The 24,208-nt window shown below is 43.1% G+C and overlaps 3 protein-coding genes across 4 annotated transcripts in view; 2 read left to right on the top strand and 1 right to left on the bottom strand.

The window, feature by feature from the left end:
* plxna3 (plexin A3) overlaps positions 1-1,757 on the top strand; it is a 31,651-nt gene extending 29,894 nt beyond the window's left edge. Inside the window, exon 38 of the mRNA XM_061301579.1 lies at positions 56-1,757. Coding sequence (XP_061157563.1) covers positions 56-148 — 93 coding nt within the window. The 3' untranslated portion in view covers positions 149-1,757. The remainder of the gene's footprint in view (positions 1-55) is intronic.
* Positions 1,758-4,274: 2,517 nt separating this feature from the next.
* On the top strand, positions 4,275-9,577 carry bcap31 (B cell receptor associated protein 31). Its single transcript, XM_061302698.1, has 8 exons — positions 4,275-4,435; positions 5,503-5,596; positions 5,812-5,912; positions 6,011-6,155; positions 7,935-8,070; positions 8,385-8,511; positions 8,896-8,996; positions 9,176-9,577. The coding sequence occupies exons 2-8, from the start codon at positions 5,505-5,507 to the stop codon at positions 9,200-9,202; spliced, it is 729 nt and encodes a 242-aa protein (XP_061158682.1). The 5' UTR covers positions 4,275-4,435; positions 5,503-5,504; the 3' UTR covers positions 9,203-9,577.
* A 434-nt stretch (positions 9,578-10,011) lies between these two features.
* On the bottom strand, positions 10,012-23,318 carry slc6a8 (solute carrier family 6 member 8). 2 transcript variants are annotated; one of them, XM_061301905.1, is made up of 14 exons: positions 22,560-23,318; positions 18,162-18,293; positions 17,656-17,923; positions 16,795-16,927; positions 14,439-14,573; positions 14,069-14,172; positions 13,866-13,990; positions 13,235-13,347; positions 13,034-13,171; positions 12,853-12,955; positions 12,512-12,612; positions 12,307-12,359; positions 12,189-12,231; positions 10,012-12,096 (listed from the first exon to the last, which is right to left on the bottom strand). In XM_061301905.1, exons 1-14 carry the CDS (start codon positions 22,873-22,875, stop codon positions 11,962-11,964), a joined length of 1,899 nt encoding a protein of 632 aa, XP_061157889.1. In that variant the 5' UTR covers positions 22,876-23,318; the 3' UTR covers positions 10,012-11,961. The 2 variants fall into 2 exon arrangements, with proteins under 2 accessions (XP_061157889.1, XP_061157880.1); XM_061301896.1 differs by having other exon boundaries at positions 12,189-12,359.
* Positions 23,319-24,208: the final 890 nt, after the last annotated feature.

Genomic DNA, 24,208 nt, shown 5'->3' on the forward strand with positions numbered 1-24,208 from the left:
GATGATGATGATGATGATGATGATGATGATGATGATGATGATGATGACGACGCAGGTTCTGACTGCGCTGGACCGCGACGCCTACTGCCGCAAACACAAACTGCGCCACAAACTGGAACAAGCCATCAACTTGATGTCTGGAAGCTGAGTAGGCAAATCAAGACGCCTGCTAACTGAGGGAGGGGGGTCTGATTTATTTTATTTTATTTTTCTGAACTGCACCAATCAATCAATGAATTTGCTATTTATTTGCTAAGCGACGGGCTGGGACCCAGATGTGGAATTATCTTCGAGAGCGAAACGGGGCGACGGACCTCGACACCATGTAAATAACCACAGCCGGGAAAATTAGCTACCGGGAAGTGAACATCCAATCACGCCGCGCCTGCTGACCGACCACAGCTGTGTCCCCTCATCCCTCATTGGTCAGCCACGTTGACGTTCGATTGGCTGGGAGAACTCTTTAGTGTTTACTGCCTCACCCTCTGACGACTCTGGACTGTACCAACTTGCGGAACATTCCGGCGCCAGCCTCGCCCTTTTTTCCAGAACGCCATGATGCCAATACTTTGCCCAGCGAACAGTGCCATGTAAAGACCGGAACTAAGACCAGAACAAAAATTGGAAAAGACTCGATCCAGAGCCGAGATCAAAGATCGAAGCTGAAATGGACTCAATTCAATGACATTGTAAAGTAGAATCAAAGAGACAAAACAATGACGTTTACACTTGGCATGTGGGGGAAGCTCCCGATTGGCTCTTCACCAGGAGAAGGAAGGAAAGCCACTACTGGACCAACGCCACTGTGTGCATGTGTGTATTGTGTTTTGTATGTGTGCGTGTATGTGTGTGAGTGTGTGTGTGCGAGTGTATGTGCGGGAGGAAGCAAAAGACTGAAAATGATCGTTCAAGATGTTGGGTCGGGTCTTATTCCTTAACTCAGTAGGCTGAAAGTGTTAGCTAGTACGTTTGGGCCAGGTTCAAATACTGAAACCTACGGCCTGAAAATTCTAGTTCATGATGGATGAGATTTAATTACTGAAATCAACATGTTGTTTGTGCTGTTGGATCAAGTCTAATTTCAGAAATCAACAATCTGAAAATGTTAGTGCTGTTGGTTCAGGTCAAATTCCTGAAATCTCCTGCATGAAAATGCTTGTTTATTTTGTTGGGTCAAGTGACATCTAATTGAAATCAGCAGACTTGAAAATGTTGGTTAATTCTAAAAACGCTAATGGGGTGGCTGTGGGGTCAGGGCTACTTACTGAAATCACATGCACACAAGGGTATTTATTGATAAACGTTTATTTAAATTATTGTTTACACATTATTTATTATTGGTGCCAACCAACCAGGTGTTGATGACATTGTTGTCGGTGATAAGGGCGTTCACGGGATGTTGGTCAGACACGCTTATTCGTGTTGCCGTGCAAATGTTCTATCGGCGGGGACGTGTTTCGTGACTCATTTCTGACCCCGAGAAGAGCGTCCGGTCGGCATCACGTCAGGAAACAACCACGCCTGGACAATACACTTGATGACCAGTAGGGTTTTCCATGATGTCATCAGAAGAAGAAGAAAAAAAAGAGAAAAACATGTTTATTTGTGAAAACATGTTTGATAGCATTGCCTTGTTTGATTTTTTACTTTGAAATGTAACCATGAACTCCATGTCCATGTAATAGCCTGTGTCTTTTTTCTACATCGCCATTGCCTTTGTTGAACTTTGTGACATCATTACTAAAGTGTAAACTACACCTGACTCTGCCTATGAATTAGAAGTTGGCAACTTTGCTTTCTAATGCGCAATATGGTTAGGTTAGTTACACACCAACAGTCCAGCAAGTAGTGCCACTACAAAATAATCCATTTTCATCACTTTACTTAGAGAGGTTCTTTTTTCAATAAAATCATGATACACCGTATGAGTATGTTCAATAGTAGTAGGTATAACTGATTTGGCCCAAATCTTTCACAGAATAATCATCGTGACCACAGAGCAATGGCAAAATCTTTATCCTAACACGCTAGCAAATGAAAGACTCTCCGCCCTGTCCTAACAAACGCGGAAGTAGGGATTGGATTGGAACAGAATTGTGAAATTTTTAATGTTTTTGTATCTAATTAAATACATCTTTAAAAATGTAACAAAATACTGTAGGGCAGGGGTTTCCAAACGTGAGGTGACAACCATTCAGCTTCCAATCGCTTTAATTTTTTATGGGGTTCTTTTCCACTTTGTCGATTACACGTTTCATCTGGTAGTGCCTCTTGATATTGGATTCCTGGAAAACAGCCATAGTCTTTCCAAATTGGGCAGACTGTTGTTTTCTAATCCAGTGAGTGGAAAAGGCCAATTTCCACTAGTCCTGGAAGCAACGACCCTCTCTTTCAACTTTCTTTTTCTTCACTACAGTCTCCACTCTAGAAATGGGCTGGAAAGGGTCGAGCGAGGGGTGCGTCGAGAAATTCACTGAGTGGTGTCCTCAGAGAGGCAGCACGTAGTTCCGAAAGCACCCGAGAGCTCGGATGGCGACGTCACCATCATCCTCCCAACGGAACAAATCTGTTACCGTGGTAACCTTTATGAAGTATGACATTACGTGAGGACAAAAATTGATGCTGCTGCCTCACTCGGACAGGAAGTCACACAGTACTTTAACACCACGGCATCACTGAGGGCTGATATTTATATGGGGGTAAAAAACCTCCAAGCTATCGAGGGAATCAAGTGAAACGACTGGCTTCTTTCCGCCAGGGTTTGTCAGGGTTAATCCGCCTGGCAACAGCCAGCCGGTCCGTCTTGTGCATCATTTATGATTGGGTGGTGGCCAGTCACATGACGACAGCTGCCATGTTTAATAAATGATAGGTAGACTGCTTGGAAATGGAGAAACAAGGCCATCAGGGCTAATAGTCTTAGCTTCTTCATGAGTCTCCTCCTGTCTGTGTCCTTTGGGGGGTTTCTTAAGCATTTGAATCAAGCACCGTGACACCCCCAAGATCCACACTCCCTCCTCCAACAGAAAGCCACATTAGCCTGAGAATGAACTGCCAGGATTGGGGTACTGCATGTTGCTGATAACAGCACTCTGGGGGGTGTCGGATTATGAAGGGGGTGGGGGATTTGGAAAGAAGCCAAGCTAAATAAAAGTGGAGCAACAAGGCTGCTGCTTCATGCTGAACAAAATGTGTCCTACAAAAACATAAAAGACCCCCACCCATTCCCACCACACATACACACATACACAGACGCGCACGCACCCACAGGGTAGATTAGGGTTGCCCAAACTTTTTGTGCTATGGGCCACATTTGATTTTTTAAAATGGGCCGATGGGCAAGCTCACTCGTGGATGAAGTATAAAACTACAATGAAAAGCTAAAATGTACGAGTAAAATGGTCAAATAGTTCACTTTAATTATAAATCTCATGTTTAATTGAATTTTTAATAATGTATTTAATTATAAACGAGACAAAGATTCCACTCTTAAAGAATGAAAATATGAAAACAATCATGTTAAATTGAAATAAAATGAATAATAATGTTAAATTATTTTGGTTTTTTTTACTATTTTAATTGCATTATTAATAATGAAGTAACCAAATTATTCGTAAAAATATATATCTGGTTTGGTTGTTTTACTTTTATTGCTTACTTACAGTTAAGCAATATGCGATACATTTGACTTAAAAAATGATGTTCAAGTTTGTTCATTTTACTATTTTATAGTATCATTTTAAAAATCATTAAATCAAGCAAAAAAGAAATGTATAATTGTTTTTATTTTTCGTTTTATTTTACTACTATGGCGTTCTTTACAATTACGATGATTTAATCATCAATTACGATGATTCAATTAAGACAAGGAGAGAAGAACTACGCATGATGCAAACCCAGATTTATTTATTTATTGTTTATCTACTTACTTACTTATTCATTTTTTAAAATGATTCATAATGAATAAAGTAATGACTTTAAGCATTTGTTTGGAGTACTATACGAAAAAGGCTAATAAAGCATGTGTGGACTGTGGTACCCTCTGTTGGATGTTATAGTAACTTCAGTCCCATGACAGTCATGGCTTGAGCAATCGTGATGACGTAATGTAAACACGAAGGATAAGTGATCAATTGAAAATATGTATTTAGTAGTTAGAAGTAGCTTAGTAGTTACGTGTGCATTAAACTAAAAAGGCATCCACGCAATAGATGCAACGTGAAGGCAACTATTATTGTCGGGTGAAGCTCCGCCCATTTCTACATATATAACCAATCACACGGCGACTTTAGGACACTCAGGCATTTTTTTTCCCGGAAGTAGAACGTGTTGACTTCCTAACAAGCTGAAATCGCAAAGCTTCAAGAGGTCCAAAGTTGAATATTTGCCAACTTACTAGGCTTATTAATAGTACCTGTGAGTGATTCATCTGCAGGTGAGTGTCATGGACTATTCTTTGATTGTGTTCTACCACCGAATTTCTGTGGAGCTAGATTAAGGTTTTTACCTGCTCCCTTCTCCAGTAGATAGACGGTGCCTTTCCAGTGTAACGCAGCACATACTGTACATATTTTAAACCTGTTCGTAGTCGTGGACAACATGGTGAACATTTGATCACAACTGCTTGTGTGTACGATGGAACAAAAAGAGCACGCGTTTAGTGGTTTTCCATCCAACTTAGTTAGCTAGCAGCCAGTGCTCAGTACTGTTAGCTTTGATGTAGTTAGGGCTTAAAAGAACAGATGTTTCAAAAATGCTATAGATTAGAAATTAGACTATAGATTACACAATTAGAAATTAATTCGGGTTAGGTTTAATAGTTTTCGAATGAGTATCAGGGTAATCTTGCTCATTAAATTGCGTTTCAATTGAGTTTTGATCCGTTTTAGACTTTCATTCATATTAACTTTACACTGAGTTTGATTTTAGTTTCAATCAGGTTCAGATTTAAATGCTGTAGGCGGAGTCCACTATGTTAGAAGAACTTGAATTGAAATGATTAAACATGCAGTCCAATTGGTCAGTGTTTTGATACGAGTTTTAGTCCGGTTAAATTCAAGTAAATTAAGAACAAGTTTAGGCAGAGTTTAAAAGTGGCACCCATTATTCATTAAAGCGGCATCAAATTAGAAAATGCGACATCTGCAATCCACCCCTAAGCCCCTGTCAAGAACAACAACAACAAAATACTGGCTCAAAATATTTTTCTTTCAAGTTGAGATTGTATTCTCAATGAGTTTCAGATTAATTTCTTTCAAGTGTAGAGTGACTTGAGAGTTTCAAATGGTTTTAGATCAAGTTTACACCGCATTTAAATCAGGATTAGATGGCATTTGAAAGAAATTTGGCCAAGATTTATAGTGAGTTTTCAATGATTTCACATCAAGTTTCCAGTGTGATAAAATCAGGTTTTGAGTGGATTCAGATAAGCTTTAGACAAAGACATTGATGACTATTGAAAGTTAAAGATGGACTGTGTGTGCGTGCATGTGTGTTTCACAGAGATGAGTCTCCAGTGGACGGCCGTGGCCTCCTTCTTGTATGTGGAGGTCTTCTTGGTGCTCCTTCTCTGCATTCCGTTCATTTCTGCCAAGAGGTGCGTGCTTGAACACACATTAACAGGATTTAACTGACAACTAATCGATAATCAAATGAGAATGAAACTGTTGTTGTTTTTTTACAATTCACTATATTACAGTAAAATTCACTGATTACAATTCACTTTTTTGTGATTTGCCTTAATACTATTCACTATCTATGTGATAGGCATTAAAAGTGTGTGTGCCTGTGTGTGTGTGCGCGTGCTTGCAGATGGAGCAGTGTCTTTAGGTCCCGGCTGGTCCAAACCATTGCCCTATATGGTAATACTTCCTTCCTAGTGGCAATGGCTATCCTTGTCTTCCTGCTCATTGGTGAGTTTCTGCATGTGTGCAATTGTGTTTGTGCGTATACATGATGTGTCCGATGAATTCACACACCGGTGTGCGGTTTGTTTCGTTGTGTTGTGTAGATGCGTTCCGTGAGGTGAGCAAGTACAGCGTGACGGAGAAGGTGGATCTGACCAACAATCCCACTGCCATTGAACACATTCACATGAAACTGTTCAGAGCGCAGAGGAATCTTTATATCGCCGGATTCGCACTCTTGCTTTGCCTGTGAGAACACACACACACACACACACAGAGTCCAACTTGTCTTTCCCGAGTCATCACAACAAGATTAACAGACACATTCCAAAACTAATTTAAATTCAATTTGAACATAGTACAAAACTGAGCAGAACTTGGTTTATACTTGAAACACAGTCTAAACTCATTTGAAATGCAGTCTGAGCTACAAATAGATAAACAGCGCCATCTGGTTGCGGTACTTGACACGTCGGACATTAGAAAGACAAATAATGACCTCAAAATAAAATCAAACATGACAAAATAACACTATTTGAACACAAAACCTTCTTACTCATGGTAGAAGTCCTGGAAATAATGTCCTCAGTGTGCACACAGGCACCCGTACCGTACCATGACGTTGAGCTGGTTTGCTGTTGCATTACATTGCTATGTTCTTTACATGAGGCCCCGCCCCGCGTTTAAGCTTGCTTGTCGTCCAGCCTCTTAAATAAAACGTCCATACATTAGCTCATGAGCTTGTGGTCTCACGGGGGCAGCTTTCCAAAAGCTCGGCACCCACGACTACAGTCGGGCGTCACCATGGTTTAAAACCTGCTAAAGAATAATGCCAACTAACGTCGGTTTCCGAAGCTTTGTCGGAGAACTGAGGCAAAGATTTCCCGACATTTTGCGTCGAAAATTGAAAACATCGACCAATGTGAAAATCTAGTAAACAAAATATACTAATAACACAAACATTCACTCACATGTTTTGCTTTTTGTATGTGATTCTTTCTCATTTGCCAGCTTGGATCTTTTGGAATGTGTTTTTTTATTTTTAATACTACTGTGACCAGCAGGGGGCAATGCACACACGTACACATGGACACACACGCACAGAGACCGGCTGTGCTGTAATAGACAGTGACTGGTGGATTACCATGTTAGTACTGACACAAGCTGCGGAAAGTGTCAGCAGCTGATCGATATTTCCGGACTGTTAATGACCCCGAGGCCTTATTTGGTCATCCTGAGTCACTTCCTCCCTCCTCTTAAGGTCTTTTTGATAATGCAACGATGAACGCACCCCCCCCTGGTTGGTTTGTCCTTTCAGGTACCGTCAGGTCCTTTACACAAACGACAAGGTTCGGTCATGTTACTTTTTCATCACCAGCACCACGTGTTGACACCATGAGCTGTGTGTGTACGTGTAACTAAATATAAGCTGATGACACACACACAACTTTGGTCTGTACTGCAATGCAATGTGTGCAATCGCAAATGCCAACGTGAAACGCCCTTCCTCTCAAATGGAGTGGAAAATTGATCCTAACCCTTTGGGAAGTGAAACTGGCTTAATCCATACAACCTTCCCAAAACAAAAGCTCTAAACTCATTTGCTATGCAGCAAAACATGGTTCTCAACTCAGTCTAAATGTGATTTGTAGCAAATCAATGTAACTTTTGCTCTTGCTCTTCAGAGTAACATTTATGCTCTCCTTCACCTATGCCAGTTATGTCATCTTAATCTGCTCCTTGTTTCGTCTCCCATTACTCACCAAGATACGTTGTAAAAAAACGTGATGATTTTCAAGCCTTTATTGTTCTGAAAGGTTGTCACAACTCCTTTGAAAGGGGGTGAACAGCACGGACACCCACACACACACACTCTGCTGAAGCCCTCAAACTGACACACAAAACATGGGGTTCCGTTGAAGCCAGGTCCTCTGGTCTAAACCATCTGCGGGTTTTGTTAGAAGTCAACCAAATCATGACATGAGAACGGTATCTTGATTGAAAGTTTATGTGTGCACGTGCTTGCAGGTTGCTGCGTCGTCTGGCCACTCTGCTTTCCCAGCAGGCCTCCCTGATGGCGTCCAACGAGGCCTTCAAGAAGCAAGCGGAGGGCGCCAGCACCGCCGCCAAAAGCTTCATCGATGAAAATCAGAGGCTGCAAGAGGTGAGTTTGGGGGAGCTTTGGGACTTTGTGATCAAAAAGAAGTCAAAGGTGGGCGGGGCAGAGTCGCAATGACGTCGGTACGGAAAAGTGAGCTGATGACAAAGTTGACAGCTGCTTTAACTCTGTCGCTGTTCAGCTGCTCTTGTCACTCACTGTGTTGCCTTCACTGTTCTTTTCACAGTCAGGATACTTGATGATGATGATTAAGTATCAAGTACTCGTCACGTCGCAATGACATGTTTTCGGCCGTTTGGTTAGAACACTCTTTTTCAGCCTCTTTCAAAAGTGACCAAGGCTCTCTCTTCTTTTGACAGAAACTCCGTGAGGCTGGTGTGGAGGTGCCAGAGGCGGGGAAGAAAGTAGGCGGAGCCCACGAGGAGAACAAGGCTCTGAAGGAGGAAGTAAAGACTTTGAAGGATGAACTGGATGCCACCAAGAAAGGTGAGGTAGCCAGGAGGAACGCTCTTGGATTTCTTGCTGGGATAAAGCTTTTTATTCCTCCTCACAATTTTAAAGCGTTCCAATATGTCTCAATACCCGAAAGGTCCACAACTATGCACCTGAATTTTCAGCATATGGTGAAATCTGTTTTGGGGATGAATCTGTCATGCCGTCATCTCGACCTACATATTGCTCGGCCAATGGCGAGCATGGCTTTTGGATTTTTGTGCATTTTTATGTGATATTGATTTTATTTTTCAGTGGTTTGCTAGCGATGTGGGAAGATTTACTCTACGAATGTAGTAGAATTGACTGATTGGTTTAAGTTTTTTTTTTTTCTTCAAACAAGAGCCCTTTAATGAAGTTGGGTGCGCGTGTTCACAGCTCTTCGCAAGAGTGACGGTGATGTTTCGGCCATGAAGAAACAAGCCGCCAACCTGACGGTGGAATACGACAGACTGTTGGACGAGCACAGCAAATTACTTGTAAACGGACTTTTTTGTTTTCCCCCTCCCCCCACCTTCCCATCTCTTTCTTCTTCTTTGTTTCTGTCTTCTTCCCTTTCCACTACGTCGTGGCCTATAAAGCTCCAAAGGCTGACGTCACGCATCTCGCATTGCACCAAAAGTTAACAATTGCCACGCAATACTTTTTTTGTCTGCAGGCCAGTGGTGATAAGAAGTCTGACTGAGGATGATGAAGATGAATGTTCTCCATCTTCATAGTGGCGGGCCTGCCTGCTTCAGGGCTTCAGGGTCTTATGTTGCTTCCTGATGGCGTCTCTTGATTTTTGTTTTGTTTTGCTTTTTCTTTGTTTTCTCAGTCACGTAAGAGCTCCTATTCCCATTGTTGAAGGTCCCCCCCCCCAAGTGGCCCATCTTCTCGACAAGTGGTTGACTTTCTAGGTTCTTGGTTCTCGCGTACATAGCCTTAAGCATGACTTGTTAGCCGCACTCGCTAATGTGATGCTTCTGTGTGTAACATGGGAGTGACTCCTGTGTCACATTGCAATGGAAACTGCGTATACAACCTGTAGTGTCACCTCCAATACACAACTTGGCACAAACTCTGTGTGTGTTTGTGTGTGCGCGTGTGTGTGTTCCCACACATGTTCAATACGCACACAGTGGCTGCAAAAGGGGTTGCGGGTGTTGAAAGACAGCTGTTGGCCTTCTTTTAGAAAGCACTGTTTTAGACTTGAAGCAGCCAAGTCATTTATATTTGGCTCCGTCATCCACCTTGTTGATGACGGCGCCGCCATATTGGGAAAGAAAGCGACACTCCGGGGTTAACAGTCACCAGTCTTGGTTTTCTGGGAAGTGGATGCTTTGCTTCCATTTCAATTGAGACCACCTGGCTTGTTCGCCTTTGTTTACTAAATAAAACTCTGATATTCAGCGGCCTTGTGGTTAGCACGTCTGCCTCACGCAAATACACAAATACTGATGAGATGCAAAAGATTCCCAGCAATTGGATACATTTGAAATAAGATCCAAAATGTTCATCAGTTATGCATTTTGAAGTTTATTATTTTGGTTAAACACAAAGATAATGGCTTTGCTTTTATGATAGACTATAGTTGTCAGGATGTTTTCTTTTGAGAGGCAAAAGTTGGAGGAATTGTACAGTTTTAAACTAAACAAGGGCACTTACTGATGCTTACCAAGTAATGATATCAATATTTCCTCATAATATCAACGACATAGACAAAAATCTAAAATTCAGGAAATTCTTTAGATAATAAAAAAAATACTGAATTGAGTAGTGTTTCCAATCTCTAAAAAGATAGTCAGTGCCCTGTGAGAAACTGTAAAGTGGTCTATTTCTGCCCTGATGTTAACTGGTGACAAGTTTATTTAGCTAAAGTGGACTCCCTGTATTTGTGGGGGGTATGGCCCATGTCTGAACCAATGCTGTACCAATCGCAGGTATGGTATTGGGTCCGGCTTGCCAGTTTCATAGGGACCAGGATGACCCACAACTAACAAACATGTGCACAATTGTGGGCCATTGAAATGCATTGTGTGTGTGTTGGGGGGGGGGGGGGGGGGGGGTGATTCACAAATCCAAAACCGGTGTATGTATATATATATATATATATATATGTACACACACACGCACACACGTGCAATAGTGTTTGATGAGCTTTTCATTTTTATGGTTAATCCCCCTGTTAAATTGTGGGTGTATTACACCTGTTTTTAAGAAAATAACATAAAAAATATATTAGTATTTGTTATGGCTGAATCATTGTAATCATCTATAAATATTGCTTTTTATTGAGTTAATGATATATAATGTTAATTGGGACTTTTTCCCGGTTTTGACACTAAAGGGTAATTAGCACGCCCTAGCAGCATTATTGCTGTTCCTGACATCCAGGAAGGTTAAACACCACTTCCTGCCAGTCGCATTTCACAGTAAAACGACAAACATTATTTACAATTTTTTCACATTTTCTTACGTACCTACGGATTTCAAGTCTTTTTGCTTTAAGCTCCATGCCGCTTGCTGGTCGTGTGACTTGCGTGATGTGTAAAACGTTCAAAGAAAATCACTGACAGTTGTAAAAGCAAAAGGCGACAGGAAGCATCAGGGGCGGTGGCTCGGGTGATTGGTCACGTCGCCTGAATGTCAGAGGTGCCAAATCCATGTAAAGAAAGTAAAAACCCTGTGATAGTTTGGCTTTAGCCACAATTGCTTTTAATCAACCTGCAGTTAAACCAGCCGGCAGGCAAATAGCTTCCGGGAATTAGTTTCCCCTAAAGCCAAACCGTGGCAGGGTTATTACTTCCTGGGCCTGGATTTGACGTCTTTGTTGGAAGAAGATCCTACATCACCTATATTTGGTATGTTTTCTAATTTTGGTGATTCTAATTTACAAAAATGGACAATACGCACACGCGCGCACACACACGCATACACACATAATCAAACGCAAAGTTTAGCAGTTTGAACGTTAGGGTGGAAATGTAAAAGTGCCATGATGTTTGCATCCAACTAGAAATAATTCGATAATAGTTGTAAAAATATTACACTAATTGCAACACTATTATTTTGTGGATGGGCATGGTATTATGTGTCTCATTTAAACCACCACCAACAAAATCCCTTTAGTCCTCGTTAAAGCCTACAGTAGGCCTACTGCCCCAAAATACTCATACTGCATTAAAAGTAGACATACTTTGTACTTGCGTCAACAAAATAAAAGTTCACTGATTGGCTGGTGAACAACAAATTGCGTTAAGACAGCAGTGTAAGGCAACGCACACGACCACTGTTTCGTCTTCCTCTGCTGGTATATTCTTTTTGGGCTGCCGGCGGAGTGGGCGGCACCCGGTCCTGGCTTTGGTGCCAGACCTGATGCTTCACAGTGTTTTTAATTTGGCGGATCAGATAGGAAGACGAGTGTGATAAAGTGCGAGTGAGCGAGCAGGCTGACTTTCGGGGTCACATGACGCTCTCGAAGATGATGACTTTGTTCTCGTCACTGGCGGGCGACAGCGAGTTGAGCGGTTTGACGTCTGGTGCCATGTACTCCAGGTGGTGGCTCCCCCACACTGGGCTGGTCAGATGAGCCCAGCGCTGCAAACACAAAACAGGGAGTCAGGGATAACAACAAAATAATACAATTCAATGAATTGTCCCTCCCAAACATGCTGGTTGTGAACTCTGACCTGTGCAAAGGAGCCTTTGGCGCGGAACAGTTTGTAGACCAGACTGACCGGGATGCACAACATGGATGAGAGTGCCAGACACCAGCCGATCACTTCGCCCCACCACGGGTATACGTACGTGTTGTTGTACGTCAGCGCCTTGTAGTTGACCAGATGGAACAGGAAGATGCCCTGCAAGCCACACACTTGTCATTCATCCATATTTTGTCCTTATCAATCTATCAATGCAGATATTATTTGGCCCGTTGACATCCAGCTTGCACAGTTCTGTCAAAACCATTCAAATTTCAAACGCCCACATTCTCGGCTAAATGAGGACGTACCATGCACACACATGGCGTGATGAAGGACCAGCACCATTTCATCCAGGGCAGTGGCCTGTAGCCGATCATACGCGCCACGTCGTCCATGAAGCGGTCGGCGCCTGCCATGAGACGACGACATTGTGAGAAGCAGCACCACCGGCATTTAAAAGTGCGCATGAGTAGCGTGTTCTTTCTTTGCTCTGGTAGAATTGGGCGTTTGTGGGACGCGAGTAGACTAGTCACAGCCAATCTGTGCCGTGTGCATCAAAATCCGGGAGGTCGCCGCTATGAAGCTAATGATATGCTTGTGACTTCACAGTGTCTTTTATATGTATGTAATGATGCATGATTGCTCGCACCGTAGACCCAGGCCACCACGATGCATTCCCAGAAGGCCTGCCACAAGAGTGTCATCCCACTGGCCGAGTAGTAGTCAAACAGCTGGAACACGTACATTCCTCCCTGCGGGCGCAACAAAGTCGGCGGTTGAATCCCGGCCCAATGCGGCGTGAGGCCAACGTGCCGGCGGCGGCCACCGACCTGCGTCACCATGGAGATGTCGATGATGAAGCACAAGAAGCAGCAGAGGGCGACGGCGAGTTCCCTCTTGTAGCGGTGCTCATATTTACCAGGAAACAGATCCAGAATGCCCGTCACAAAACCTTCAACGCCGACAAACTGAGCACACAAGACACCGTGAACATCGCACTCTGTGTGTGTCTGTGTGTGTGTGTGTGTCACCTGACTGTCCAGACCAAGCAGCAGCAGCATGAAGAAGAAGAGCGCGGCCCACAGTGGTGCAACTGGCATCAAACTGACCGCCTTTGGATATGCGATAAATGCCAGTCCAGGACCTGGGGTGGCCAAAACACACACACACACACGGACATACACTTTATAAGTGAATGTCACGACTCGTCCCCGGTTGTATTATTACGTGTAGGTTGTCATGGTTTCTGTCCGCGTCTGTGTACTCGCCCCTCCCTTCCTGTGTCTACTCACAACCTATGTACTATTCACAGTCACCTGCTTCTCGTTACCTGTCGCGTATTTAAGTCCTGTGTGCGTGTCACACCCTTTTGGGACTATTTCTTGTCTCCCGTCTCTGTCAGTTGTGTTTTTGTTTGCCGGCCCTGTCGGTCAGTCCCGTTGATGTTTGTTAGGCCGTTAAGTTATGTTAGTTTGCCGGTTCTGTTGGTTTGTCCCCTTATCCTCCCGTCCAACTACCTTTTCTCTCAATACACCCTGGTCCAAGCTGCATTTGGTCACCCTGCTCCATTCCGATCCGTGACAATGAATGGAAATTGTCGGCCTCATAAAACCTCAAACTTTGCTAATTAGCCCCACAAGGTCCGAGCCAAATAGAGGTCACCTGACTCGGCGACCTGCGAAATGTCCACGTTCTGCTCAGCCGCCATGAAGCCCAGGATGGAGAAGACCACAAAGCCAGCAAAAAAGCTGGTCCCGCTGTTGATCAGTGCCAGCACAAAGGCGTCTCTGAAGGCGGTAAAACACAAAACGCTAAGCGAGCTTCTCCCATTTTATGGTTCCTCCACCCGACCACGGTGCACGTACTTGTAGCAGTCATTGTTGAAGCGGTTGTAGCTACCCAGAGCTGTCAGTGCTCCCAGACCGATGGCGTAGGAGAAGAACACCTGCGTGCCGGCATCGATCCATACCTGCGAGATTCACGTCTCAAAGTCGATCTCTCATGTGGAATTTGACCATCTACAGTAACCCCCTTCACATTTTCATACATGCATAAGAAATATCCCTCAGGGCTCCAACTTCCTTGGGGACTGGATCATTCTCTTGCCAATAGAACTTAATTGAGGTTGCTTAATTGTAGTGCAGAAACAGCCAATCCACTCAATGAAATGAGGTGTCTCTGTTTTCACAGTCAAGCCTGAAATGAATCCTACCCCAAGGGTATGTCTCCACTGACCTGAGCCTCCTCCAGCTTGGACCAGTCAGGTTTGATGTAGTACATGATGCCGTCGTACGCTCCGGGCAGCGTGACTCCGCGGACCAGCAGGATGATCAGCACCACGTATGGGAAAGTGGCTGTGAAGTACACAATCTGAAAAGCATACGTTGAGGGAAACGCAAACGTGTTATTCTCGTTATATTTGTGGTAACCTGTGCAAGTGTGGTGGTCTGAAGTCTTTCAAACTCCCTTTAAACATTGATTCCACTGGCCCATTTACAAAAATACATGTTTGATTTTAGCTGATTTTCAAAAGACATTTTTCCATTGGTTAAATCTGACCGGAATAGTACGTGAGGTTTAATAAGTAGCTCATGTGGCTTCATCCTTTGACTTTTTTTCATCAACATTTATTTTTACTGCTCTCATTCTTTGCGTGTGTGTGTGTTGTGTGTGTGTGTATGTGTATGTGCGCCTCAGAGTCACGTTGAGCACCTCATATCATTTTGCACCACCCACTAAACGGAATGTTTGTATTGAGAGCCAAGCTCCGTGAGAGTCCACAAGTACACACACACACACGCACGCACGCACAGACACACACACCTGCATAGAGTGCATAAAGTTGTTATCAGAGGACTGTATTACTCACTTGATGTTCTAGATTTGGGCTGGTTCATTGGCCATTGTGACCTACTTCACACATTTCAAAAGACTCACTATTTTTGCCGCATTCATGTTAACGATGATTTTATGTTGGTAAAATTGCATTCATTGTTCCAGTGCATGTTTTATTCAAGCTTGTTTTTAGTCCTTTAATATAATTGTTGGCAATTTTATATCTACCAGTACAAAGAAGAATGATTTGATCACAGCGTTCATACTACTTATCGGTTTCAGGGTCACTGGGTACACCTTGAACAATGACAGGACACACAAGCACTTCGGCATCAGTGTCTCCGACAATGTTTCATTTATTTTCACAAAATAATTGGTTACTTGATATATTGCAATACAAATGAATATTGGTAATGTCTTATGTTTTGTTTATTTTATTTTATGAAACAATTGTTCAATTTATTCGCTTCATGATATCACAATTCAAATCATCATTTTATTACTAAAAACACTCTTAGTGAATGTTTTTTCATTTTATAAAAATTAATTTGAATTAAATGAAATATTTTAACAATGAGAAAGTTGTATTATTTTATTTTAAGAAATACATATACATTAAATTATATTCAATAGTCATATGATACTCAATGTAATCGGTTAATCTACTACAGTGTAAAATAAAAAAAAAAGGTCTACATTTTTATGTTTGTGTTAATTCCATAATTGGTCAGTTCCTTTGAATAAAATGATTCACAAAAAACAATTGCGTAACTTTTATAGTTCAGAAAACAAAACAAAAAAAGAAAATATCACAAAAACCTGTTGTGCTAAAAAAAAGTGAAAGATATTTTTGAAACCAGTATTTAAAAAACCTTTTAGTGGGTGGGACATATAAAACCATCTGTGATTAAAATTTCCTTTTGACGAGTGTTATTTTATTAATGCATTCAATTATATTTGTATTGAACAAGATATTTTGCATATCTTACATGCATATTTGAATGAGATGTTTGAATCATGGTTTAAAATGCGGGATTTGATTACTTTGACAGCAAAGCTCTGTCATGACCTTCCTTTCCCTCAATGCAGAGGTCAAAGCTTTATTGTCCTATAGTGGTATGTGATGTGATGTCATAGCTAGAATACTCGCATCCACACGTCTTCATGTGACGCATTATGTAACATTGGTACACACACACACACACGCACACACGTACGCACACAGCGTCTCTCAGTCACGTCCCACTGCAGAATAATGACCCCTCCCCCTTCCACAAAGGACAAATCACAGACTGCCACGTCACAGCCTCGCCGTGTCCCGACTCAGGCCTCCGCCCATCATCGTTGCCATGGGAACGCTTAGTCTCCCATGTGACCGCATGCGTGCAGTGTGTACGGGTGTGCAGTCAAATCAAATGCGCACACACATTCGTCGGGGTTGAGTTTGGCTCGTTTGATTTGACAACTGATCACGTGACCTTTGACCACATGCACCGAAGCGCCCCACACACACATACATGCATGCACATGCCAAAACATACGCATGCTGGTTACACACCTACATGCACAAACCTACTCAGACACACGCAGAAACACACGTGCCCACTCACACACACTCGGGCACGATGACGCAGACAAGGTCAGTATGAGTTGGGTGACTCTGCGCTCAACCACTCTGAAGTCGCTGACTGATGATGCGAGCAGTGGGATTCTGCATCATGCGGCATTAGTGCGTTGTCTAGTCGGCGTGTTTTACCTTTCCGGTAGATTTAACGCCTTTCCACACACAGAAGTAGATGAGCAGCCACACGGCCATCAGGCACAACAACAACTCCCAGTTGATTTGACCTGGATCGTCTAAGCCCGATGAGATGTTCAGAACCTTGTTCCTGTGCGTGCACACACAGACACACACAGGCATACATGTTATGTGACAGTAAAAGTCATATCACCTGATAGGCCTCAATTTCGTTTTCGTTTGCAGAGCGCACGGGTGGAGTTTTTTTCTTTTCGTATTTTGCTACACAGGCGGACGTAACAAGTACATGATTCCGAAAGCGACTCATCACTGCTACCTTTTTATCCGTTTTAGATTATGGGGACATATATAAAGGCTTCAACTCAATGCAAATGGGGGGCTTCGTCCCATCATTGTGAAGTCTATCCTTGAGTGGGATGGCCTTCTTTGGCCAGCAGGAGGTTGGCTCACTGGTCCACTTTTATTTACAAGGCTATTCTTGGACTCCTGCCGTCATACATTTGTCACTTAATCACTTGGAGAAGTGTTGACTCTTACACTCAAATAACATGTTGCGAGCACCTCCGTTAGCCCGGACTGAATTTGGAAAAAAAGGCTTTTGTCTTTGCCGCCCCTTCTACAAGGAAATTGTTGCAAGAGGACTGGAAATGAGTCATCATTGAATGACTTTAAATCCAGGTTGAGAACATTTCAGACAGCGTCTTTAACATGTAACATGTTTCATCTAATTGAAGTCATTTTAAATTGTGTTCATATTGTAAATGTGTTGTTGTTGACACAGGATGTTCATAATCTCGATTTTCTTGGGTAAAAAAAACACACACACACACACAAGTAGGCGGTGCTAGCACGACTCACTCCCAGAACTCGATGATGGGTGATCTGGCCTGGGCCACTTGGGCGCAGGTGAGGTTGCTGCCGGGGATGGAGGCGTTGGCGCTGGCGTTGTAGCATTGGTGGAGATTGAAGGCATCCACGCAGGTGTTGGTGTTCCAGGGGTTGTCGCACGTGGACCACGGCAGGTCGGCACTGAACGACTTGATGAGGTAGTATAAACCCCACGCTAGCACCATGATGTAGTAGGTGTTGCAGAAAAACACAATCACCATGGATGCGTAGCCCAAACCTGAAAAGAAGTATAGGACAATTTTTTCAAACTTTCCACACCCACCCTTAATGATTATTATTTTAAAAAAAGTCAAACCCACTTTGATTTATCATGTTCAAATATACCTGAGAAGCTCTGACATTTTTCAACTTTTTTTTCCTCTACAGAAGTTTGTGAGTCCTCTTTGCGGGATGCATTTTTCAATTTCTTGAAGACATAATTAGGACAGGAAATGGTGTGGGGTGGCGTGATCTACCTTTGAATAGCGGCGCGATGTTCCACACATTGATGCTTCCCGCCTTCATGAACTGACCCAGCGAGATCTCCAGGAAGAAGATGGGCACCCCGCCCACAATGACGATCAGCAGGTAAGGGATGAGGAAGACGCCTGACCGGGAACACAGAAGTAGAAATGTTCCTAAACGACCTTGGCAAGTTAACAATTAACCTGCTCTACCTTTTGTCACGTACGCCGCCAATAACGGTTAACTCACGACACTCAACACGCAATATGTATTGTGGGCCAACATACAAGCTGTTGTCATTGTTGCCATACTCTCTGTGATGAAATAAGTTGTGCAGATAGGTGGCATGGTGGTTTTGACTCCACCAACAATCACAGGTTTGAGACCGGCTAATGACAGTAACGAGGAAATGTAAATGCTATTTATAGATATATTTAAAGAGCTCAAGTAAAATCACATTGCACGCACCATTGGTTGAGAGCAGAAAGTGTTAACGTGCTAAAATGCAGCCAATGCTACAGTTAGCAAGATAATCTGGCTAATCCCAGCTAAATCAGTGTGCTAATTGAGTTTTTATTTTTAGAAAAATACTTTATTTACAAAAGAAAATTAACAGAAAGACATGGTAACATTACTAAGACAAGCAAACTCCTCCAACAAGGGCAATGACTTACAATTCATCTTGCTATTTAAAAGATAACATTGTTATAAAATTATTAAAATCCCCGTCACTTAATAGAAAAAAAATGATAGGTTCAACCTTGCTTTCATGTTACATTTCTACTGGCCACAGCATTTGAGTTTGGGCTGGCGTGCAAGTTTCTTCTTGCATTTGGCCCCTCAAACAAACATCAAATAAAATACCACCTAAGATAACATTCTCATTCAACCAGCCCATTGCTTTTTAGCAGCTCATGCTAAAGGCCCTATCTGTCACGATCCGTTCGTTTCCTTATTTTAATGTTGCCATGGTTTCAGTTGGCGTCGCCCCTCCCCTCCTGTGTCTGCTCACAATCTATGTAATTGCCGTGACCTGCCTCTCGTTAGCTGTCTTGTATTTAAGTCCTGTCCGCCCCTCACTCCTGTCGGATTGTTTGCGTCGCATGTCTTGTTGTTTCTCTAGTTGCTTGTCTGTTCTCGTCTTGTTTCGTCTTTCCGTTCACTTATTCTCATCCCTAGTCGAGCGTCTATAGTCTGTCTTTTGAGTTCCTTCAACAAACCTCGGTCCAAGCTGCATTTGGTCGCCCAGCTCCGTTTATTTTATGACACTATCCCACCGAGAGGCAAACATTAGAAACATGTCTCAGGTCACAACTAATCACGGCTCAGCTTGAGAAAACTGGTGAGCCGTGATTGCTTGTGACCTGAGACCTTGCAACTGCGATGTGGTTTTCAGTCGACAGTCCAAATGGTAACGGGTGGATTTTGCCTGTTTCATTCAAATCCCACAAATGAAACATTAACAGTTTGTTCTGACTAGTTGGACTCCACAGATCATTATTAAAAAGAAAATGGGGGGGGGGGGTGACTATCCCTTTTACCATTTCAACCTTTAATTGATGCACATAAACTAGAAAGGACAGCGCTAGCCTGAGTGTTAGTGACAAAACCCAACGATTTACCCACTAAATAAGTAAGCGAGCGACTCTGTCAGCCTGACCCATGTGACAAGTCAGTGACACGTGTTTTATCTCTGTGATTTGACACCAAAAAGTGGATGATTCACAGAAGCAAACAAACGACTCGATGCATGCTGGTGAACTCTCATCAATGCGATTTGATGTCTACATTGAGCCTCCCTGCCAACAGGTGTCGCCTGTTTTTTGGCAGCGGCACCTGAGGGCCGGCCAATAGGATTAAAGGATTATTGTCAATTGACGCTAAACTGCGACGCACGTGGTGTCAGGAATAACCGCGGCACGCTTGTACACACTGAAAATATCCCACGTCTTTGAACCCCGTAACACGTCGCGGCTCGTCACCGTGGCAACAAACCATCAATGAAAGGAGCAGGGGGCAGGGCAAGAGACAGGTTACCTTGGCAACCAGACTGATGACTCAGCCAAAAGACTCCTGCATCCTGAAATATCTCCACAAAGACACACATGCACAAAACCCCACAATTCTGCTCAGAAACACATGCACAAACACGCACACAAAACACACAAGGAAGGAAGGAAGGAAGGAAGGAAGGAAGGAAGGAAGGAAGGAAGGAAGGAAGGAAGGAAGGAAGGAAGGAAGGAAGGAAGGAAGGAAGGAAGGAAGGAAGGAAGGAAGGAAGGAAGGAAGGAAGGAAGGAAGGAAGGAAGGAAGGAAGGAAGGAAGGAAGGAAGGAAGGAAGGAAGGAAGGAAGGAAGGAAGGAAGGAAGGAAGGAAGGAAGGAAGGAAGGAAGGAAGGAAGGAAGGAAGGAAGGAAGGAAGGAAGGAAGGAAGGAAGGAAGGAAGGAAGGAAGGAGTACTTTGCAAAGATTCGAGCCACCCACATGCAGAGTGATTGATAAATGGCAGCTAGACCTTCAAGAGAAGTGTGACCTTCAAACTGTGCCAAAGTCAGCATGAGTGCGGCAATGTACGGCAACTATAGGCTTTGTTCAACTGACCTTCATCTGTGTCTTTTGTGAAAAAGTGATTGATTGCTTTTGGTTGTATTCAATAGCGCAGACGCAGGATACAAAGAGAGCAATAGCGACCTTCATTTTCATCCCGTGAGAGAAACTGGACCTTTTCCTCCTCAGCCCATCATCACTTGACGTCCTTCTCCCAAACACTGCCACTGAGTCAGCAGATGGATGGCGCGTGCATGTGCCTATGTGTGTTTTTTTACGTGTCTGTTGTGTGCGTGCGCGCGTGTGTGTGTACATAAGAGAATATTAGCATGTGTGCGTGTATGTGTGTGTTTGTGTCTCAGTGTGCACAGACATTTTTCGGTGGGTGATGTGTGGCTAGGTTTTTACTATTTTTTACGATGAAATACTATACTATACTACTATAATATACTATACTAATACTATAAAATCCACATTCAATGTTACATGAAACAAAAAACTTGTCACATAACAATGTCCAATACACTCATAATCAAGCGAGAACAAATCTAAGTAAGAAAGCAACATTTTGCTGAGCTTCATTTACTCGTTAATTTTCTACAATTAGTGGCTCATTCATTCAAATCAAATGTGAAAATGGTAACAACAACAACTACAAAAAATCCAGACATCAAAAAGAAGGAGGGTAAGGGAGTGGCCACAGAGGGACAAGGGGTGGCCTGGGTCACCTCTGGCCACCCTGCAGCTCTGCCACTGTAATGTGCATTGGAGGAGGCCAATAGATGGCTACAACTGACAGCTGACTGTGTTTGTTACGAATACTGTCAATCAATGCAAATTTACTACATTTAAAATCCCCAAAACATTCTAAAAATGAATGACCGGCAACATAGGGTTGGACTGAATGATTTTCAATTCATTTAGATCTGAACATGCATGTATGTGAAGATAATCCTAAAAAATAAATATTTTAATTGGTCAACGTCGTAAAATGGGCCATCAAACCGCATGACGAAGAGAGGAATGTCTCACCAGCTTTTTTCAAGTCAAGTTCTACAGGTGAGTAAAGGTGACCTGGGCAATTATTTTCTTCTACTTTCTTCTCATCTATTTTGAAATGGCTTCTCACAGCCATTAGTGTAAACACAAAATAATGTCCTGATTTTCTGAATGTTACTTCTATTTCTTGCAGATACATTATTGACATTTTTGGGTGGGGTCTTTAGCCTTGGAAAGGACTATTGTCTGAAAAACTTGATTTCTTCTCTCATTTTATTGTAAATTCTTATTTGGAAAAATATGATTTGATTGTGGTAACATTATGACTTGCTTTATTGTAAATTCATATTTGGAAAAATACAATTTGATTGTGGTAACATTATGCCATTTGTCAACTTTTTATCGTCAATTTACACATTTTATCTTGCTAACTATAAACTTTAATTTAAAAATTACACCCATCATTTGGCTATTTTTTTCTTGTTCTTACAAATTGCTTATTTCTGAAAAATACAACTGTCATATGGCATTTTCTGGGGGGAAAAAACTTTTATTGTGAATATTTTCCTTGTAAAAATAGGATTTCTTTTTGATAATAGATTCCATTTTCTCTTATTTCATGACGTTTTACCTTGGTGGGAAAAAGGTAACTCAATGATTTCCATTCATACTTTCCTAAGAATTTTATCATCACAAAATACGACTATTAACCCAGGCGTTTTCTTTTTTCCTCTGAATTTTTTTCCCCTGGAAATAACGCCATTATACTAAGCTATTGAGCCGTTACTTGTTCGCTGTGCGTCGGCATGAAGGTGAAGTGGAGGCGGCGCGAGTGAGGGCTTGAGCGCTCGAGTATTTGCTCACCTCCTCCGTTCTTGTAGCACAGGTAGGGGAACCTCCACACGTTCCCTAAGCCGACTGCGAAGCCCACGCACGACATGATAAAGTCCATCTGTCTGCTCCATGTTTCGCGCTCCTGACGCACCGGCGGCGGCCCCACGATCACGCCACCTTTCTTACCCTCGGGTCCGAGTCCGGGGCAGTCCGACCCGGATCCGTCCAGCCCGACCCCTGCCGCCGCAGCCGCCATCAGCCCACCTCCGAGGTGAGTCCTCCCGGCCTCCTCCGGGGGCAGCAGCGAGCAGGTGGACGGGAGGGGGGGCGCAGTCTGCCTGTCCATCAATCAAAAAGGCGCTCGGATAAAAATATCCAAAAGCTTCTTTCTCTCTCTCTCTCTCTCTCTCTCCGTCCGTCTTTCTCTCTTTTTCTTTCTCTGTCTCTCCCCTCTTGAATGTCAGCCGTCAATCAAAAGAACATGGAAACGGTCCAAAAGAATCAAACCCAAATAAAACGCCCAACGTGTTCTGACGTCGACGTTCAGAAACAGTCCACAAAACACTTGAACGTCAGCTTGAAGAATCTCATCGGCGGGCAGACTCAGGGTAGGGAGGGGGTGTGGGTCAACGCCCGACGAGCATGGGGTCGCCGAGTCCTCCTTCCAGTCCAAGCGGGGTGGCTGGTGGAGGATCTTCACCGAAACGCGCACGTCTTTATGGAACCAAACGCACGCTGGGTGGGGGTTGGCTGATCCTGCTGCTGATCCTGTGAGCGCCCGGGCGTCCAGCGCGAGCCTTTTAAAGGGGATGCTGCTCAGGGTGACGTCACTGTGCAAAGCCTGCCCCCGCTTTATGTCTGACGTCACAGGTAGGGGTCTCCCTCGGAATGAATGAATAAGCTTCATTAATGGGAATGCAGGCGGGACAATATCATGCGTGGTGTGGAGCATGTTTAAATAACGCACACATAGACGCAAGCACAAACAAACATACAACATTCGCACACAAAAACACGTGGGCAAACACCAATCCGGGCTCAAACGCACACCAAACACTCGCAGACATCCACGAGAACACCATTACACACTCTCATGCACAAAGAAAGTACACACACGCACACACAAACACACGCACACAAAACTTTTTAGCACACACAGTGTTGCTTTTCTTTCATTTTCAATTTTCCGATTTTTCAATCAATCAATCAATCAATCGATCAATTTAACATCATTAATGGTCCCGTGAAGAGCGTTATATGAATCAAGTTTATGATTTCAATAAATAAAATTAGGTAAACGTTAAATGTTTTATCCACCACATCATCAACCAGCAGACGTCATAACTAATTGCGCTTGTTTTCCCCGTCCTTAATCAAGTCTTTGTCTCCCTCAAGTGGACACAGACGCAAACTCCAACCGTGGGCACTGTTCACATGGCAAGAGGTTCTTGAAATTCAAAGTCTGGATTTAAACCCTAGCCCTTGTTGAAATCCTTGACCCAGGCCTAAAAAAAACAACTATAAACCCTATCTTTAACTTGAGGCCCTTAGTTAAAACCCCAATCCTAGTTCAAAACCCTAATTGAGGACAAAAAACCCTAACTTGAAACTAAACCTAGCCCTGACCTTAAACACTAATCTGGGCTTGAAATCACAAACAAACTATCTTTTAGCCTTTG

This window comes from Syngnathus typhle, linkage group LG2 (assembly GCF_033458585.1).
Source record: "Syngnathus typhle isolate RoL2023-S1 ecotype Sweden linkage group LG2, RoL_Styp_1.0, whole genome shotgun sequence".
NCBI classification, from domain to species: Eukaryota; Metazoa; Chordata; class Actinopteri; order Syngnathiformes; family Syngnathidae; genus Syngnathus; species Syngnathus typhle.

Excerpts from the sequence above, each read along its gene's own strand:
- bcap31 (XM_061302698.1), top strand. The coding sequence starts at position 5,505 with ATGAGTCTCCAGTGGACGGCCGTGGCCTCCTTCTTGTATGTGGAGGTC. Across the intron at positions 6,156-7,934 it reads TTCGCACTCTTGCTTTGCCT|GTTGCTGCGTCGTCTGGCCA; the intron begins GTGAGAACACAC and ends ACGTGCTTGCAG. Across the intron at positions 8,512-8,895 it reads ACTGGATGCCACCAAGAAAG|CTCTTCGCAAGAGTGACGGT; the intron begins GTGAGGTAGCCA and ends GCGTGTTCACAG.
- slc6a8 (XM_061301896.1), bottom strand. The coding sequence starts at position 22,875 with ATGGACAGGCAGACTGCGCCCCCCCTCCCGTCCACCTGCTCGCTGCTG. Across the intron at positions 18,294-22,559 it reads GTGCTACAAGAACGGAGGAG|GCGTCTTCCTCATCCCTTAC; the intron begins GTGAGCAAATAC and ends GTTCCCGGTCAG. Across the intron at positions 16,928-17,655 it reads CCCATCATCGAGTTCTGGGA|GAACAAGGTTCTGAACATCT; the intron begins GTGAGTCGTGCT and ends GTGCACGCACAG.